This window comes from Tyto alba, unplaced genomic scaffold, assembly GCF_018691265.1.
Source record: "Tyto alba isolate M040663 unplaced genomic scaffold, T.alba_DEE_v4.0 Super-Scaffold_28, whole genome shotgun sequence".
Lineage (NCBI taxonomy): Eukaryota > Metazoa > Chordata > Aves > Strigiformes > Tytonidae > Tyto > Tyto alba.
Genome location: NW_024881302.1, coordinates 18,339,012 through 18,356,578, shown reverse-complemented (window position 1 = coordinate 18,356,578; position 17,567 = coordinate 18,339,012). Strand labels below are relative to the sequence as shown.

General features: G+C 45.4%; 1 protein-coding gene across 4 annotated transcripts in view; it reads right to left on the bottom strand.

Annotated features, from left to right (window-relative positions):
• The window catches only part of PIGQ (phosphatidylinositol glycan anchor biosynthesis class Q), a 37,679-nt gene extending 20,825 nt beyond the window's left edge, over positions 1 to 16,854 (bottom strand). The window contains exons 1-5 of one of the 4 annotated variants that reach the window (XM_032998383.2): positions 16,553 to 16,768; positions 13,336 to 13,521; positions 11,879 to 12,579; positions 6,533 to 6,664; positions 5,229 to 5,349 (exon numbers count right to left, since the gene is read on the bottom strand). In XM_032998383.2, coding sequence (XP_032854274.1) covers positions 5,229 to 5,349; positions 6,533 to 6,664; positions 11,879 to 12,552 — 927 coding nt within the window. In that variant the 5' untranslated portion in view covers positions 12,553 to 12,579; positions 13,336 to 13,521; positions 16,553 to 16,768. Of the gene's footprint in view, positions 1 to 5,228; positions 5,350 to 6,532; positions 6,665 to 11,878; positions 12,580 to 13,335; positions 13,580 to 16,552; positions 16,769 to 16,799 lie in introns of those variants that run through there. The other 3 variants (XM_032998384.2, XM_032998382.2, XM_042798353.1) reach the window with 3 other exon arrangements.
• Positions 16,855 to 17,567: the final 713 nt, after the last annotated feature.

The window sequence follows — 17,567 nt, the reverse complement described above, 5'->3', positions numbered from 1 at the left end:
TACTTAAACAGTCTCAGTGCCGGGCACACAAATCTAGTGTTTGTTTATGGCCACCTCTGGTAGACTCGCACAGTATGATTTCTTGGTGTCATGAGAGTTCTTGAAATAGATGGCAAATGCTGGTGCACAAATTGATTTCTTTGGACAGTCAACTGAAAAGTCACAACTGAGCAAGAAAGCTAACTGTGGGGAAAGCTGTCAGGATTTTAAAATGGGGAAGATGGCAGTGCATCTATGGGCAAAAAATGTTCATTTTTACAAATAAATAACCAGTATGTGTTTACAGCAGGGTAGAAAACACAATTCTATAAATGTATTTTGTACATAAACAAATTTTCTTGATACTGTGTGGTGTACTAGGCAAGCTTAACCATGCCGTATAGCACTGATCTTGCCCACCACTATCGTGTCTCTCTGCAGGCTTCATGGAGAGATACTGATGGCATCCCACTGAAAAAGAAGCCCTCTGAATCACTGAGAAAAAAGCCTAATCAAGCTCGTCCCCAAATCACTGAGGGCTTTGACCCACAGTTTCTGGTGATTTAATCCCAGGCTGATGTTATTTACTGATTTTCTCTCTCCACCCAACTACTCTGTTGGAGGTCCCCCTTGCAGCTGACAGGGCAGACGATGGGGTGGCTCTGCTCCTCAGCAGTTTGCACCCGACCTACTCACCTAAGCTGAAACCAGCAGTGAAGTCCATTTACCAGGCTGTGAACTGAGGCAGCTGAGAGTGGTAACCTCCAGCAAACAGATGGGGAACATACCTGGAAGAAGTGACCTCTCACACTGTCCCGCATGAACAGAGATTGGGAGTAAAAGCCTTCTACCTCTGAAAATCCCACTTACAGTCAAGTCCATGCAAATAAATTCACGGCACATGGTGCACATGTAAAAGAATCAAGACTGTTACCTAAAGCTGATGATGCACTGTAGCCTACTTGCCCCATCATTTCCAAGGAATGATTCCATGTTATTTATTAACCAACAGGATCCTTGCAAAATGAGTTTGTAAACATTTACTTTTAGTATAGTAGCAAAATTAAGGGCTCCAGCTTCAACTTATCCAAAAGGATTGACTTTTTATTTCATTCGTTTTCCCTTTGTCTCACTGCAAGGCAGAACTGATTTGAACCCATGGATTTTTCCTCTGTGGCTGAGATGCGTTAGTTACTTTATAAATAGACTGTTTTTAATATTTAAAGTGTTGGACTGGTAACTTAGAAAAAGCATTTGGGGATTTTAATGAAATATTTAAATGCTTGAAAGCAGTCCTTCAGCAAGGCTGTTTTTCAGCACTAAGTACTTCCCGAGGCTGCCAGTCCCAGAGGTGATACTAAATTCTGACAGGGGCATGTAGCTCTGGGAAGCTGCCCTAGCCTGCCATTATTCAGCTGGGCATAGCATTTCAAAACATAGTTCTAAGGCATAACCTTTCAGGTTGTTTTCCAGCTAGATATTTTAGGACTGATCAATAGCAAGCAGAATCAGAGAAGGTGACTGGGAGTCCAATTCTCCTGTTGCAGTCATGAATACCGAATGTGGCCAGTATTAATAAATAAGATACAGTGAATTGGAAGTGTTTCATAAGGGGTGTAGGGACATTACCAAACCGGAGACTAAAGCTAACATGGTTTAGGAGAGATGACTGTGGAAATACTTTCTTTACTGTCCTGCTCTCCTTTCGAGTCTCCATATGGGTCTCACGGCGATGTGAGACGGATGGAGAAGGAGACAGAGCACGCTGCGGATGGGCACCACGGGCACCGGGAAGAACAGGGCCAGCTTCCCGAGCAGAGCATCTAGTGCAAGTCAGAGCAAGCAGAGCCAAAGCACTCCTCATCAGACACATTTGCCTATCAGTCCTTATCAGACACATCCATTGCAGGCGTTTGGGGCTCTAAGTTATACTATTTTACAAATTAACATCTAAGAATATTTTCCAGGAAGTGTCCTTTCTGCTTGCTTTGTTTATAAATTAGCAGAATGTGACTGAACAGGAACTTACATCCAATTATCTCTAAGCCCCAGTAACATTTTTGGAGGCACGATCTATGATAAATATTTAACAGTTTCAAAGAGATTACAGCTTAAGAAAAAGAGACATCAGCAAAGATGAAAGAGGTGAAGTTAAAAAAAAAAAAAAAAGATGGTTTATAAGTAGTTCTTCTTTTTAAAACAGACAAATGTAGCACTTTGAATTGGGTATTTTTGAAAGAAGGCTGTCTTGTGGAAGGCAAACCCAAGGACAACCATTGGGAAGCATGGTGGGAGCAAGAGGAAGGAGGAGGGTAGGAGTTGTGAGGGCACCTACAGAGAGAATATTATTCACATTTTCCATTCTTGGATTTGAAAGCCTGCTCCAAAAATCAGTCCTTCATATTGCATACTCGCCAGTTACTCCCTAGGTGTCTCTGAATCACATCTGCCTCATTTACTGACAAAAGTAACTTGTTATTACAGTCAGCACTGCGCAACTCATCAAGCTGGGAAAGTGGGAGCTGCAGTCAATGATGTCTTGTGCATCATCAACAATTGCTAGCTAAGTGCTGATTTGAGAACCATTGTATCAGTGGATGACGAACGACGGCTAGAGAACACGGCTCAGTCCACACGTCAGCAGGCTGAGCTTGTGACCCTGGCAGTTGTTGAGAGACAACATAACCTACCTGCATCTGCTCCCTTCCAGAGAGAAGTTTTCTAGGAAAAAAATGAGCACTGTCTCCAGACCCCACACAGCTACAACTTTGTCAATATTAAAATCAATTAATCAAATCAATAAGGTTATAGGCTATATAAGGTTAGTTTGTCAATATTAAAATCAATCAAATTAATAAGGTTAAAATAAGGTTATGTATATAATCTTATAATATATAATAATCTTCTTATAATATATATAATGTTCTATTTACTAACAGATACAGAGATGCAAGGTCAATACCATCATCAGATCTGGGGCACCTATCAAAAGCAGACTAGCAAGGAGCATTAGGGAAAGAAAACTAACTCATTCTGCACATGGGAAAGTTTGCATTACTGAACTTGGCAACACATAAGCACTTGAGAAAGCCCAAGTGATGGGAATAATGCGTACCAGATGGACACTCAGCAGCAAAGAGGAAACCTACTGCTGAATGGCTAAGGGGAGATTTTGCTGTCATACTGGAAAAGAAGCGGTTCTGGCTTGCCCACCACATGCTGAAGTCACTGGTATATTTTGGGATCACTCAGATCTGCATTTTTTAAGGCCTGTACATAATGCATATAAATCAATGCCCACTGAAGGCAGAAAAAGGCTGCCAAATGATTTTATGTCCACAATCTAATATGCTTGAAAGAAGAAAGTAAGGCTGGAAAGTAAGAAGAGTTGCAAGTGGCCTGAACTGATAAGGTTGGAGAAGCAGAGAAGAAAGGCACTGACTGACTATCTGGCCACTCACACAGGGAGGAGTTGTCACTTCCAGGAAAGTAAGTAAACAGCTCTTGGTGATAGCAAGGTAATGAAGTCCACACATGTAGGAGACATGGTGAAAATAACTGAAACTATGATGCGTAAATTGAGTGACAGCTGAGCTAAATTACCAAAAGAGGAACGAATGAACAACTCTCACAAGCAAGCCGACCCAGGACAGGTGCTGGGAGTGGATACACCTTGAGCATGGAGAGCATCCATCTGCCAAAGACACTGGGCAGATGGAACCCCTCCTGGAGCCACCTGTGCAAACAGGAATGCAGCCAAAAGCCACTTCCTTGCAGACTTGTTAAGAAATCAGCTTTCTGAGAGCTGGACACTTCCAGTAATCCCATAGGGAAATCTCTAGAGAACTTAAACTTCTCCAGCTGAAATATCTGTGAGGGAAAATACTTAGGAATAAGACTTGGAAAAATATTTTTAGTATATAGCTCAAATACAAGAGCAAGTGTATTCCAAGAATTGTGGTCCTTTCTACCCCACCACTGCTGCTGAATAGTGTCTGCACCAACCCTTAAAACATGCAATCCTTAAAAGTTTGACTATGAAAGATAACAAAAATAGCAATAATCATGATCCATGGCTATCCTGGACACTCCATACGCACTTTCTGAAAGCACAGCATGTACAAGAACAATCAGAAACCTATAGCTTGTAACAACTAAAAGGTTAGGCACAGACCAAGCAGATCATCATCAAGAGATATGTGAGCTCTTCCCAAGAAAGACAGCATAAGTAGGAAAAATAAATTGCTGCTGGAATTCTCTGATCAGAATAAAATTCCTCCCAAACAAGAAGCTGGTGAAAGAGCAAAGAGAGGACATTCTCCAGCTGCTAGAAAGAAACCAATGGAAAGATCCACCTCCTCTTCCAGAAATGAAAGGAAAGTGGGCAGAGAAAGGATTAGGCTGTGCAGCTGCATGACAGTGCTCAACACTGGCTGCACATGTATTCCCAAGACACAGAAGCTCTTAAAACGGAGCTAACTTCAGATTAGTGGTCTAGTCTCCAGCCTCTGAAGTACATTATATGTTCCTTACTGCCACTAAAGAGATATATTGGAGTACTGTGCCTAAAATGAGCCACCAGAAGAGCAGGATAGTATGAGTCATGCTTGTTCTTCGTGAATTTATGCTGATGCGGAGGGATTGTAGTGGGCAAGAGGAGTTGTGTTTGAGAAAATCACTGGACACAGCAAGTTTTCCTAGTTTACCATCTGTATACCAGAGCTCTTAGGATTTCAGGTGTTTGTATCGTAACTAGCTAATGCCTTTGGATTTTCCCATGAAATTCCTCATCACAAGCACAGCTGCACTGTTTATCAAGTTTGACTTTTCAGCAGTTTACCAGGTTCAGTTCAAGTTACAGATTTTTTTTCCCCCCCAAATGCCCCACACAGACACAACTTGAGGACACTTCTTCTTGACTCCAGAATAAAAGCATTCTGGTTCGGTAGCCACTCAATCTGCAGCTGCAGAGCTCTGCCCGAGCCATAATTGCTACTTTAGGAGCTGAAGCAACCCTCTGGTAAACGTCTAATTACTACTCACTGCACATGCAAAGCAGAGCTGTGTTCCTTTTGAGCAGCCCCAGCAGGCTTGGTTTGAAGATCTCACTGTTCTTGAGGAGACCTAAGACAGGACTCTCTCTGAAATCTTTGTGTGTAAGGCATTGCCTCCTTACAAGTACCCCCAGGCATCGAGAGCTGGTCAGTACCCACAGCAGGTGAAAGAGAAACTGCTTAGGCCAGACTTACATCAGCCACAGGGATAAGAGTGTCAGCAAGGTGACCAATTCGGTTCTTTCTGTACAGCCAGGACACCAGCAGTATCCCCAGAGCCACATCAACCAGCAGAGAGACAAAAATGTTGGCTTTCCTGCATGCAGCATAAAGAGAAACAGTGTTATAGAAAAATGAAGGACAGTGTTTAATGTTTCAATAACAACTGTCGGTTTCACTCACATAGCATCTTTAACATCCCAGGGATACCAGGACAATTTACTGAAAAGGCAAGGTGTAGAGATCTTTTGGTTTTCACTGGTGTGCTGCCACTTCTGTGGCCAAACATGGAGGCACTCAGAGCCTGCCACACCACAAAATCTTTTTTAGTAAGGGGAGCAAAGAGTGGGATTGAAGCTACAAAGAGGAATGTTAGACAAAGTGTATATATATACTCAGGGAGGGACTTACCAATGCTAAGGGCACCAGCACTTGGAGTATCCACGTTCAGATCAGATGGCTTTCCAAGAGGTATACTTTAGTTGAACTCCTAGTCAATGTAATAAATAGTGTTTCTGGGTACATATACCCAGAAGGACTGCTGAACTGCCCCTTCACTGCTAGAGTTTCTGAATGAAATTCCATGACATGGAAATTCAGGAAATTAGATTAAACAACCATAGTTACTTTTGGCCTTCAAATCTGTTAATCTATTTTAAGTGTTCCCTGGGAGTCTATTACTGCAGGATCAGAGAACCACACAGAACAAGACTCGCTGTGTAATGGCCACAGGGCATTCAATATCTGTCTCAGATCTCTGCCTCTCCCTGTTCCACTCACTGTGCTGCATGTTTGCTTTTTCTGTTACACTGACTTTTTTACTGCTGTTGGAATCTCTGGTCTGCAGTTACTGCAAGGAAGATTCCCCAAAAGAGTGGGTAAAAGAGGGGATCATTTAAACCTTTCTGCTCTTAGGAAAAGTACCACTGAATACTGATTGCAGTTTGTGGTTAACAGCAGCATATGTGAAAGCAATGAGCCTGTGGGAGTAGTGATAGCAAAGCACTACACAAATGGGTGCAGTGCAAGCTTTCCGTGGGCAAGATCCTGGTCACCCTTCCCAAGCAAGGGAAAAAAGCACGTATCTAGCAAAAGGCATAATTAATATAAACAGAGTGTGGAGTAAAGATCTGGAAACTAGCAGGGTGTAGAGCAAGCAAGGCAACATGACACGGTGCAGTGAGGACACCGTAGTGCTGTGCAGGCACAGGATTCATGGTTTGGGTTCCCCAGAGGAGACAGCACTCGAGCAAAGGTGTGGATGACTCTGTACTCCATACCTCATTAGCTGAGTCTGGTTTTGAGCCTTCTTGTTGCTGCTGATGACCTGGAGGTGCTGCAGGCGATGTCCCAGCTGCTCACAGGTTGACAGTTTGCTCCATAAGAAAGACAAAGGCCAAAACTTCAGCACCCTGCAGAAACACCATGGGAATGTCCCCTTTTGCTTTTGCCATATAGCAGGCTGTCCAGCATACAAACTCCATGCAAAACATTCAGTGTAAAGTTAAGGTTGTGCTACTGGAAATGGTGTCAACACATTAGCATTAAAGAATATTTGATGTTAACTACTCTCTTAAGGGTTAACAGTATTAAGGCAGCACTTCCAGACTAAGACATCTAAAGCAGACAACCCAACCTCTCATTTCCATTCTGTAAAATGTTTTGCTCTCCCAGGGAAGCCAGAAGGCAACCCTCATTCCACCCTGTGCTTTGGGACACACCGCTGGGATTGCACAGTGCTCTGAGTCTCCAGGAAACTGAAGTCAAGGCAGTTGTGTGTACAGTGCAACAACACAACATGGTGCAACTGCTTCATAAAATCCAATATGACTAACACAAGTCTCTATCTAGTATGAGCTTAGTATAACAAACAGCTGTGTTCTCCCTGCAGTTTCTGTCCCTTTTTTCCCCTCTTTTATTTTTCTTCCACTTGATCCTTTTCTCCTTTTTTTCTTTATGACTTCCAAATTCCTTTCTCAGGGTCTTCATTTCTATCTTCTCTTCACTGCCTTGCCAAGGGTGACCAGCATTATGTAGATAACGCGACATTTAGCATTTAATTAGGTTTACAAAGTTAATATCCACATTAGGCTTGTAGGGGAGGAAATATTCATGCTTTTTTTTTATGACTCAGAAGAAAAGTACTGAATGATGCTCTATTATTTTTGGGAGTTACTTTTATTACCACACAACCTATAAAGAAAGGAACGATGGCAATTTGTGTACTTTAAAATGACGCCACTGGATGCAGGCCAGTCAAAGAACACACAGTAGCGGTACAGCAACACAAAGCACCGTGTCTGTTGTAGGAAATAAATTCTGACGTGGACATAATTTGCATCATTTTTTTCCTGCACAGAAGGGCTGTTTCACTATTTTCACAGTGTTTCACTGTTTCTTATTAAGGATCCAGGAATCCATGCTCACTTTTAGTCACTTCCTTTCACCTACTCTCTCTTACTGCTTTGGCATGTTCCTTCAGTTTACATTAATTCCAAACGCTAAAATTATTCCTGGTATCCTGATTTGCTTTTGAAATTGTACAGCTGTTTGGATCATTAGCGAGCGTGGCCCGGAGGTGTCCCTGCAACTTGTGCATGCCTCCCCCAGATTTCATCTGGAGGAGTTCAGCCTGTTGGCCAGCAGCAGAATGCCTTCAGGACTGGTCAGGATAAAACGCAGGATGGGCAGGCTGGGGCTCCAGCTGCCATTTATACATTTCACACAAATCACAAGGGTATGGCTCGTTCAAATCCTGATCAGTTCACTGTGGTTGCTATCCCCTTCCTCCCCCTCATCCTCCTGAGCCCTTTCAAGCATCCTTTGTGGAAGGTTAGTCAGCTTAATAAACAGAGTGCTGAAGTCCCCCCTTCCTCCTCCCCATTCAAATTTCAGACACACTGGTTTTGAAATACACGCAGTGTACTGTGAATCATGCTTCTTAATTTGAGGCCTCCGAGTTACTCAGCTCTTCATTACAGCCTCCCACCTTAGAGACAAATGAAAGCACTGTTCTTCAGCTGACTTGTCAGGAGGTGATATCTAAAGTGGCGGAGGAAAAAGCACCATGCAGGGGAGGGAGACTTGGGGGGGCGACAGCACCGGCCACTGATCTCAAAGACCTGGGTTCGCAGATTCACCGAGGCACAACTGCAGATGAGTTTTCTCTTCCCATCACATCCTAGCCCAGTGGTTACAAATTCTGGTGTGGCAAACCTTTGCTGGAGCAGAGAATTGCACTTGAAATGCAAATAAAGGGGAAGGAGAAACACTCTACCTGTGTGGTTACGTACAGATGGCTGAAGGTGAAAAATTACCAGTCAAACCAACAGCTGCCAGACCACCTCAGTTCAAGAAAGCAACAGCCCTGGGGCCCTGTGCTAAACACTCACTGGGCTGACAGTCTCCCCATCCTCTCCCAGCAACATGTATCTTACCATTCACTGCTGCACCATAGCTCCCCAAGGTAGAGGCTTGTGTGTCACCCACTGACCAGGCACCCCTGGTGAAAGGAAAGGACAGGCTGCTGCTCTCTTCTGCCTGAGGAATGTCTTGAACGAGTGAGAATGATTTCCAAAGCAGCCAGCAGCAACCCCAACATGGGCACTCACTGCAGCCTGCAATGGGTAGGCACATCTCCTTGGCTGAACTGGATGGGCCCAAAAGACACGGCAGAGGTCTGTGCTTGTCTGTACTATGACTGACTCTCTCTTCTTATCACTGAACATCAAGAGAACAACTTCTATTCCACTTACTTTCTTTGGAAAGTAAATACATACACATACTCATTTAAATAAAAATACAAGCATACTGCAAAAAGCTCAATATAATAGTTGCAGGATGTGCTACAGTAACTTTCATCTCTAGGAGTCCTGAGGAAGAGAGCCAAAAATATTTCTTGCGTGGTCTCCTACCCCTGAGCATATCGACTATGCATTGCTATAAATGCTCCCACTTGTTTTCACATTATATAGAATAGTTTTCAGAAGTATAATGGAAAACCAACCAAATAAAAAAAAACCAAAACAAACAAACAAAAAAAAACCAACCAACCAAACAAACAAAAACCAAACAAAAAACCCAGTGACATATCACTGCATTACTGAAGCAGCAGGAGATCTTTGGGATATTTCCAAAAATAAGGAATTTTAGCAATAAATTAACATAGTCAGCATAAGCATTTCTTCGTTTTACAATTCAATTTTTTTTCCCGGAATGAGAGTGGATTTTTCAGATATCAGATGAAAAGCAATCTTTCCAAATCTGGATCACATGCAAATATTAAAGCTCCATTAACCAGAACCCCTGGCTGTCTTTTTGCTCCTTGCTAGAAACTGCAGAAACAGTGTCTCCCTTCTGGATGAGGAATCAGAGGTCATGCTGTTTGTGAACAGACTTTTTCAAAAAGGAGCACACAGAATTTATTGCCTCAATACTAAATCATCCCGATGTCCCCAGCAGCACACTAGAGACCTTCACCGGTAATGGGAATCCTCCACACAAGTCCTTCTGAAAAGAGAGTTGCAATGTCCACCCCTTAGCACGAGGTGGTGCTGAAGAAATGCCTTAATCTGAGATGTACAGGGCTCCATTGCGCTGGGTAAGCTTGCACGGATGCCAGCGCCCACTTTCTGAGATTTCTAACCCTGCTGCCCGGCTTCCCCAGCGCAAATACACGACTGTGGCATATCCAAAAACGCCCCAAACCTCCACAGCCCGACAAGACATCACTGATCTCTTTCTTTAGGTTTTCAAAGCTGATTATCCCTTAATATCACAAAAACCTGGGAAAGAAAGAAAGACGTCCTGTGACCAGAAGGAGAGAAGATCAGGTAGATCTTATTTTATGGCATGTCCTGTCCCAGCACAGGGAGGAAGGGACTGGAAGGATGCCTGCATGTGACATCTTGAACCCTCCCTGCCTTGTGCATGTTGGCACAAAGGAGGTTGTACCACACATCACGTGCTAAATTGAACCACATTACATTAAATGATTTAGGAGGTCAAGTGGGAAGTTTGTTATAGAGCTGGTACTAATCTCTGTTGTCCATGACTGGTATTTTAACACACCTGTAAGGTAAGTAAATATAATGCTGATACTGTGGGTGAATAAAACAAAGCAGAAGGAACGCTGTGTCTACCTTCCAAGGTTAAGATCAAGTTCAACCTAGGTTTATGCACAGCAAACCTTCCATTTTGCCTGCTGGCACGTACAACTGGCTGCTGCTCTGGCTCAAAGCATGCATACTGGGTTTAGGAAAAGCTGAAATCAGAATAGTTCTGGATAAGCTGGGTAGCATCTACCTGTGCCCAACCTGCCAGACTGAGCTCAAGCTCAGTTATGCTTAGCCTGTGGCCTTCTGGAGACCTGCAAGGCTTGGGCTTAACTTGACTTTAAGCCTGGTCTGAGTCCTAGCACCGATCAAGGTAGGCAAGTCTGACCTTAAGACCAAGTGCATACACATAAAAGGATCATCCTGTTTGTTGGTAGTCACACACAGTCCACTGACAGACAGAAAAAGGACTTTCAGAGCTGACTCCCAATCTTCTACCCGAACATAATGTTCTGACTTAGTTACCACTAACAAGCATTAATGCATAGTTGGTGTCTACCAGGAACCAGTGGTCCCCGACTATATCAGGTTTGGGTTTGACCCTTAACCTCTTCGAATCGAGTAATCCAAAACCAGACAGTTTTCCCTTTGTGTACTAAAATGTGTAACCCAACTGCTCAGAAAAACCTTGCATAAGAGTTTCACTGTAATTTTTTTATTACAGTATCATACATCTGGAAACTTGCTAGAAGACTCTGTTCCCCATACCCTTAGGCTGTACTTGAGAAGACTTATCCATGAATACAGTAGTAGCTGTTATCCAAATTTCATCAATTAAAGTGTCCCCTTGCAGCTTGGAACCTGAACTCCACTCCCCTCTCTGGTACAACCTCTCTAGGCACTGACCAGATGTGTTACTAAGCTTTGTACACAGAAGCTTCTCCCCTTCAAATGCACACAGAATTCCTCTCTGGTACAGAATTCCTCTTTAGAATTCCTCTTTCCTCAAGTACTTGCCACGCATTACATTTGAAGCATCCTATTCAGTTTCATGATTGTGACAACAGGATTGCACCAAGGATTCTCACAGACTAGCATTCCCCGTAATGTGTTATGAGGTGCCAAGGTTGCAGCACCACTGTCTGACAATGTATTTAGACACACTCTTTGCTGATCTTTCACAGTTGTGGAAGGATTCATAGCAAAGAGGGAGTAGGGAGTCCCAGCTATCGAGCCATTAAGGAGATACTCATGTCATTCTGTCAGCCATGGAATAGCTGGAAACCCAGTGGGGCTGAGCTACCCCTGATACAAACTGGGAGGGGATCAGTGCCTCCCCAGAAAACCTCCCACCTCCTTGAAGAGTTCTACCATATTTGAGGGAGCCTTTAGCCTTGTGTTTTCAATGGAGCTCCCTGAACTTTAATAGCAGCTCTGCAGCAACTCGTTTCCAACAGAATGATTTTGTATCGACTGTATTTCTCACTGGGGTTGAGCAGGAACCCTGAAAACGCCTAAACACGAATTACATTTCCATGCGAAACATAAGCTGGCTGATGTCACATCACTTACCGGCTCCTGCAGATCCCAGAGATAAGTGAAAGCAGGAATGTCAGCAACATGCACACAGGCACAGAGGCCTGCTTCATCAGCTCCACGATTATACTAGCTTCGACACCATCCGACTGCCAGTGGGTCAACTTGATGGGACCATCATCGTATCTGTCCGTCATGAACAGTATCTTACTCTTTGCAACTGTGTCAAAAATGGCAGCAAGCTTTGAAGCATCCTCTGCCTTGTGGTCAGTGGAGGCAGCTGTGTCCAAAGGGGGATGTAAATGGGAAAGCAGGACTTTGCGCTGGTCATAGTACACTAGGATGATTTCTTCCTCCTTAGGGCTGTTAGAGTGTTTCTGAAGGGTAGAACAGCTCCAGAATTTGTTGTCTCTCTCTTTGCTTATCTGAATCCATGGCTCATGGGAGAATATTGTCCCAAGGTCTTCCAAGAACTCACTCAGACTCTGTTCTTTCTCCTTTTTGCTGTTGCTCCATGAGCCGAGCACAGAAACACTGACTTTAGTCACTCGCTGGACTTCACTGAGGTACTGCTTCACCTGGACAGGAATAAAAGGGAAATGGACCACGGCAAGGATAACAGCAGAGTTCTGTTCAGAGATCCAGCGGCCGATCAAAATGCCACTTTCTGCCGAAGAGCAGCACGATGGAAAGAAGACCTTAAGCACCATGGCAGCAATCCTGGATGAATGGTACACCTGCCAATAAACAGACAAATAAAACTTGAGAATGCAAGGAAAATTTGAGCTGACTAAAATCACTGGTGAGGAGGCCCAGTCAAGTTTTAAAACACTAAGCCCAACCATTCACCTCTGCACTGAAACTAGATAATGACGTTAGTGACAGCCAACAGGGATTTAGAAGGTTCCTGACAAGCTGCAGCCTTTCAAGTGAGGGGCGTCAAGCCTAGAGTTTCTCAGCAAAGCCCTTTTCCCAGTCTTGGAGCAGTGTTTCACAACGGTACGCTGAGAGGCACAGCCTGTCAGACCGGCCAAGGTCAGGAATCCATCCAGCCTCAGATCTTGGATCTGACACCAGATGCATTCGAGCACTTCCTAGAGAAGGGACTACATCGTGGCACACTGTGATGCCTCTGGGGAATATTTCCTCCTATTACCGACAATCAAATATTGGTTTATGCTATAAAGCCATACAATTTTAGAGCCTCCTTCATCACCTAAGAACCCACAGCTGTGCTCTGCAACAACCTCACTGAACAACCTTGGTCAAGCCGCTCACCTCTTCTTGTCTCGCTCCCCTCATCTGGAAACAGATGATAATTTTGTCAAAAGGCACTATAGTGATTAACCATTTGAAGTTTATGTAGTAATTTTAATTCATTAGATACAAGATCCAAAAAATGGAGAAGCATCTCTGCTTTATCAGTGTTCTTTACCTACAATATTTTTCTTCACGTCATTGAGAAAACATCTCAACAGCTTTCTAAGACTTACAAAAAGGAGCTTTGAGGCAGTTGACAATGTCTCTTTAAATAAGGTGGAGGTTTCTAACAGAAATATAATTGCAGTAAGGAGGGCGCTGGCGCAGAACAGTCGGCATCCGGCACCCGTTGTCCTTTCTCGTCCTTCAGCGCTTTGTTAGAGATGTGAAAACTCCACAGGCCCCCGAGGCTGGCTCCTCTGCGAGGGACCCAGTCAGTCGGAAAGAGCAACACAGAGGGTATTTATAACATCTAGAGAGGACGTGCAACATGGAGGTCCCTGGTGGGTTTGGTTTTCTCTCTTTTTAATAAATTGATCTAGTTATTCTCATCATTTGGCAATTTGATACACCATGGAGGAGGCAGTGGGCAAGCAGCAAAGGCAAGTGATTAACCTACTCCCAGCCCCACAGCCCTGCCAAGTGCAGCAGTAGGACATGTCTGCTCACGGATGAGTTGTCAGCTCCTCAAGGGAGCAAGCTGAAGTTTCCTTGGTGCACGTTTCACTCCTCCGATGGGAAAAACACCACAGTTGCAGTATTTGCAAGGAGTAATGATTTTTTTCCCTGGGACTGAATTTTCCCTTTTACTGCAAAACTGCAAAGCATGCCCCAAGACTTCCCCTCAAACAGGTGTAAGGGTGCTCGTGAGGGATTTTGTTCGCAGCATGCTGCTGGCAGCAGTGTTTGCAGGTGCTGAGGGCACTGAGCACCATCCCTTGCTGCCCCACAGACCCTCCAGCCCACGGTGAGACTTGGAGGCCACAGAGAGACTTCCATCTCTCCCTCTCTGACCAGAGGGATAACCTCAGATGTGGAGTCTGTGAGGAAGCAGGACCTCAGAAGAACCTCCAATAAAATATGTTTTTCATAGAATTGCAAGCCTTCAGAAGCGGAAGGGAAGCAGAAAGATATATCACAGGAAGTGTAGAAAAATGGCAGACGTGACACCCTGAGACTATAAGGGTGCAGGACATCAGGAGTAGGAAGGACTGAAGACTTGCAGTAGAACTGAAAAAGGTCATCTTTCACCAGACAAGTCATTAGACTCAAATGGACTGAAAAACAATACATGACATCCAAGCTTGTTTTTCACTTCTGTTGAAATAGCTAAGACTCAGGTGTTTTGTGTTTTGTTTTGTTTTGTTTTTTCCTGGAAGACCATGAAAACACTGAAGAACACATATCCTATCTAAAAGAGTTGATCCTGACACGCATAGGAAACTTTGGTGAAAATCAGCTAACAGACACAATTAATTAGATTGGTCCTTAACCAAATTTCAAATAAAACCTGTCCCCTACATTTTGTTCTTCTTTCTTTTAGAAGGACTGTGGTTTGTCCAAGGGTACTGGCCAAAATAGTCTTCCTTTCACCACCTCTCATACTCCCTTGCCTAACTCAGATTATTAAAGAAACATTATCAGGTGAGATGAGATTTGCTTCATGATTTAGCTTTAGGTTTGAAAAAGGATTTTCATTCTTTTTCTCCAAGACCCACAGACATATTCCCAGGAAAAATTAAATAAATTATACACATACAGGGGCTCTGAAAGGAAAAATAACAGATTGAACATGTCAGGAATGCACATACACACATATGTTCAGAAATTATTTAAAATAATATAGATTTAGCTAGAGTGATAACATTCTAGCTATATTACCAGTACCAAAACTTTACAAGTGACATTTACCAATAACTGGATACTCTAAAAACTTAAATTGAGCTGGATATTTTAAAGAACACAGAGAAAAATGAAGAAAATAAGCACTTGAACGAGGTTTTTCAGTATTTCTATTTTAATTACCAATGCTATCACCAGCAATATTGGGCAGATAACTTTTCGAAGTTGATTTTTTATTCTTCTTTTTCCTCAAGAGATGTCATAGTTGTTTGAGAGTATCGTGACAAGAGACTTCCAGCGTCTCTGCATGGCTGTCCTTCTTAAAGGTGTGTCCATCCACTGGACATTTCAGAGAAGCACTATCAACAGACTCTTAATTCAAACATTGATTTTTCACTGAGATTTTTTTTAAAGACAGCCACGGTCATCTGGGAAAACACATGGAAGAGAAACACTTCTCATCCTTATCTTCTCTAGTTTGTGAGATTTTCCTCTTACACCTTCCCCAACCTTTTAACTTAGCTTAGTTTTAGGCAGCTATAGTTCAGGTTAAATAATATCTAAGAAGATCATCTGTCCGTTGGCTGCTGCAGATATGGCAGAGAAGACTCTCATACAATTTTTAGGATGTACAAAATATCTCTCCGGACACCCAGCAGTTGAAAACCAGCTGATCAGCTACTCATTTGTTAATGTGGCATACAGCAGTAACCAGGGAACAGGCCTGGGAGCTCAGGCTGCAGAGCTGGTATTCCCAAATCCATGACTGGTTGTACATCTTACTCCACTCGTTTCAACAGACTGTTTGAAATCTAAAGTTGACATTTTAAATGTCAACACAGTCAACTGTTTTTGCTGCTAATTTTAACAGAAATATCCTTTGCTTAGACCCTGCTCATAAAGTGTCTAAAGTCTTCTGGATCTGCCTATTTCTGCTGGAAACCCCCAGCCTTCCCCTGAGATGCCACAGATCATCAACACAACAATCTCAGGCACAGCCAAACCAACAACGGACACTGCCTAAAATGCATCACGCAACCAACAAACGAAGAAAGCACCCCAGGAGGGAGTAACCTCAGCATTTTAGATAGAAAAGCAAAGGTGACGAGCAGGACGCGGCCCCAGCCCCACCACAGAGGCTGCCCTGTCACCACCAGCCATGCCAGGGGGTTCCAACCCACGCCACGCCCGAGCATCCCAAGGGCTTTCCACGGGGTTTAGGGCCACCAGGAGACACAGAAAGCTCTGACGAGCTGGCCACGGCTGTCGCAGGGGAGCGGGAGCAGGGCTGACTCCCTGCAAGGCTCATCAACTTCTTGCTCATCCAGAATTTCGCGGTTTCTGAAGGTGACCTGAGGGCACAGGTGGGCTCCCCGACACCCCTCGCTCGAGTCTAAGGCAGATTTCACCACCGTCCCCCGGCTGCCCCTACAACGCCTACGGGACCCAGCCCAGGCTGCCGCGGGCTGAAGCAGCCGGTACGGGCTGACGCCCCCGGCCCGGCCTCGGCGGGGGGGAGCCCCGGGGCCGCTGAGGGCCGGGAGGGCCCCCGCAGCCGGGCAGGCCTGCGCGCCGCGCTCCCCCCCGCGCCGCCCCGGCCTTGCCTACCGCCCGCTCCGCCGCGCCGCCCGCTTCCGGGGGCCGGGTGCTGGGAGAAGCCGCTGCGCACCGCGGCCGACCCGGCCGCTGCCGGCAACCGGCCTCCCACGTTCCGCCCGCGCCGCGCCACGACCCGGTGCCGGGGCGGCTCAGCCGCCCTCCTCTCTTCCCTTTCCCCGCTGTTTTTTATGGCCGCCTCGCCCAGCAGCGTGGAGGCGGCCCCGTGCCGCCGCGGCGGGGCTCTGCCCCGGCTTACCCGGCAGCGCTGCTCGCCGGAGGCTCCCCACAACGCTCTCCCGCGGGGCGCGGAGCGGGGCCCCTGCTCAGCCGGCGATAAGGCTCGCCCGGCCCTCAGATGTGCCATCACCGGGCCGGGGGCAGGGCCAGGGACTCGACTTTCCTCACGGGACCCCCTTGTCCCCCATCCCCAAAATCCAGGGACTCGCCTTTCCTTGTGGGACCCCGTTATTTCCCATCCCCAAAGTCCAGGGACTCGCCTTTCCTCGTGGGACCCCGTTATTTCCCATCCCCAAAGTCCAGGGACTCGCCTTTTCTTGTGGGACCCCATTGTCCTCCATCCCCAAAGTCCAGGGACTCGCCTTTCCTTGTGGGACCCCGTTATTTCCCATCCCCAAAGTTCAGGGACTCGCCTTTCCTTGTGGGACCCCATTGTCCTCCATCCCCAAAGTTCAGGGACTCGCCTTTCCTCACAGGACCCCGTTCTCCTCCATCCCCGCCGCCTCCGCAGCCCTCGGCCTGGCAGAGACCCCCGGGTGCAGATGCCAGCGCCGGGAGCTTCTCTCCTGTGACCTGGCAGTGGGTCGGGGCCGCGAGGGTACCACAAGCTCTGGAGGACGCTGGGCAACTTGAGGGGGTCCCGCATGGAAAACTGAGAGCAAGTCTGGAGGTGGGGAATGCAGACCACACAGGGGTGGGCTAGAGAAAAAGTTTGTTTGTTTGGTTTTTTTTTGTTGGGTGCCACAGGATTGGAAATAAGGTGAGGGAAGATTGGTTTTCTGGGAGC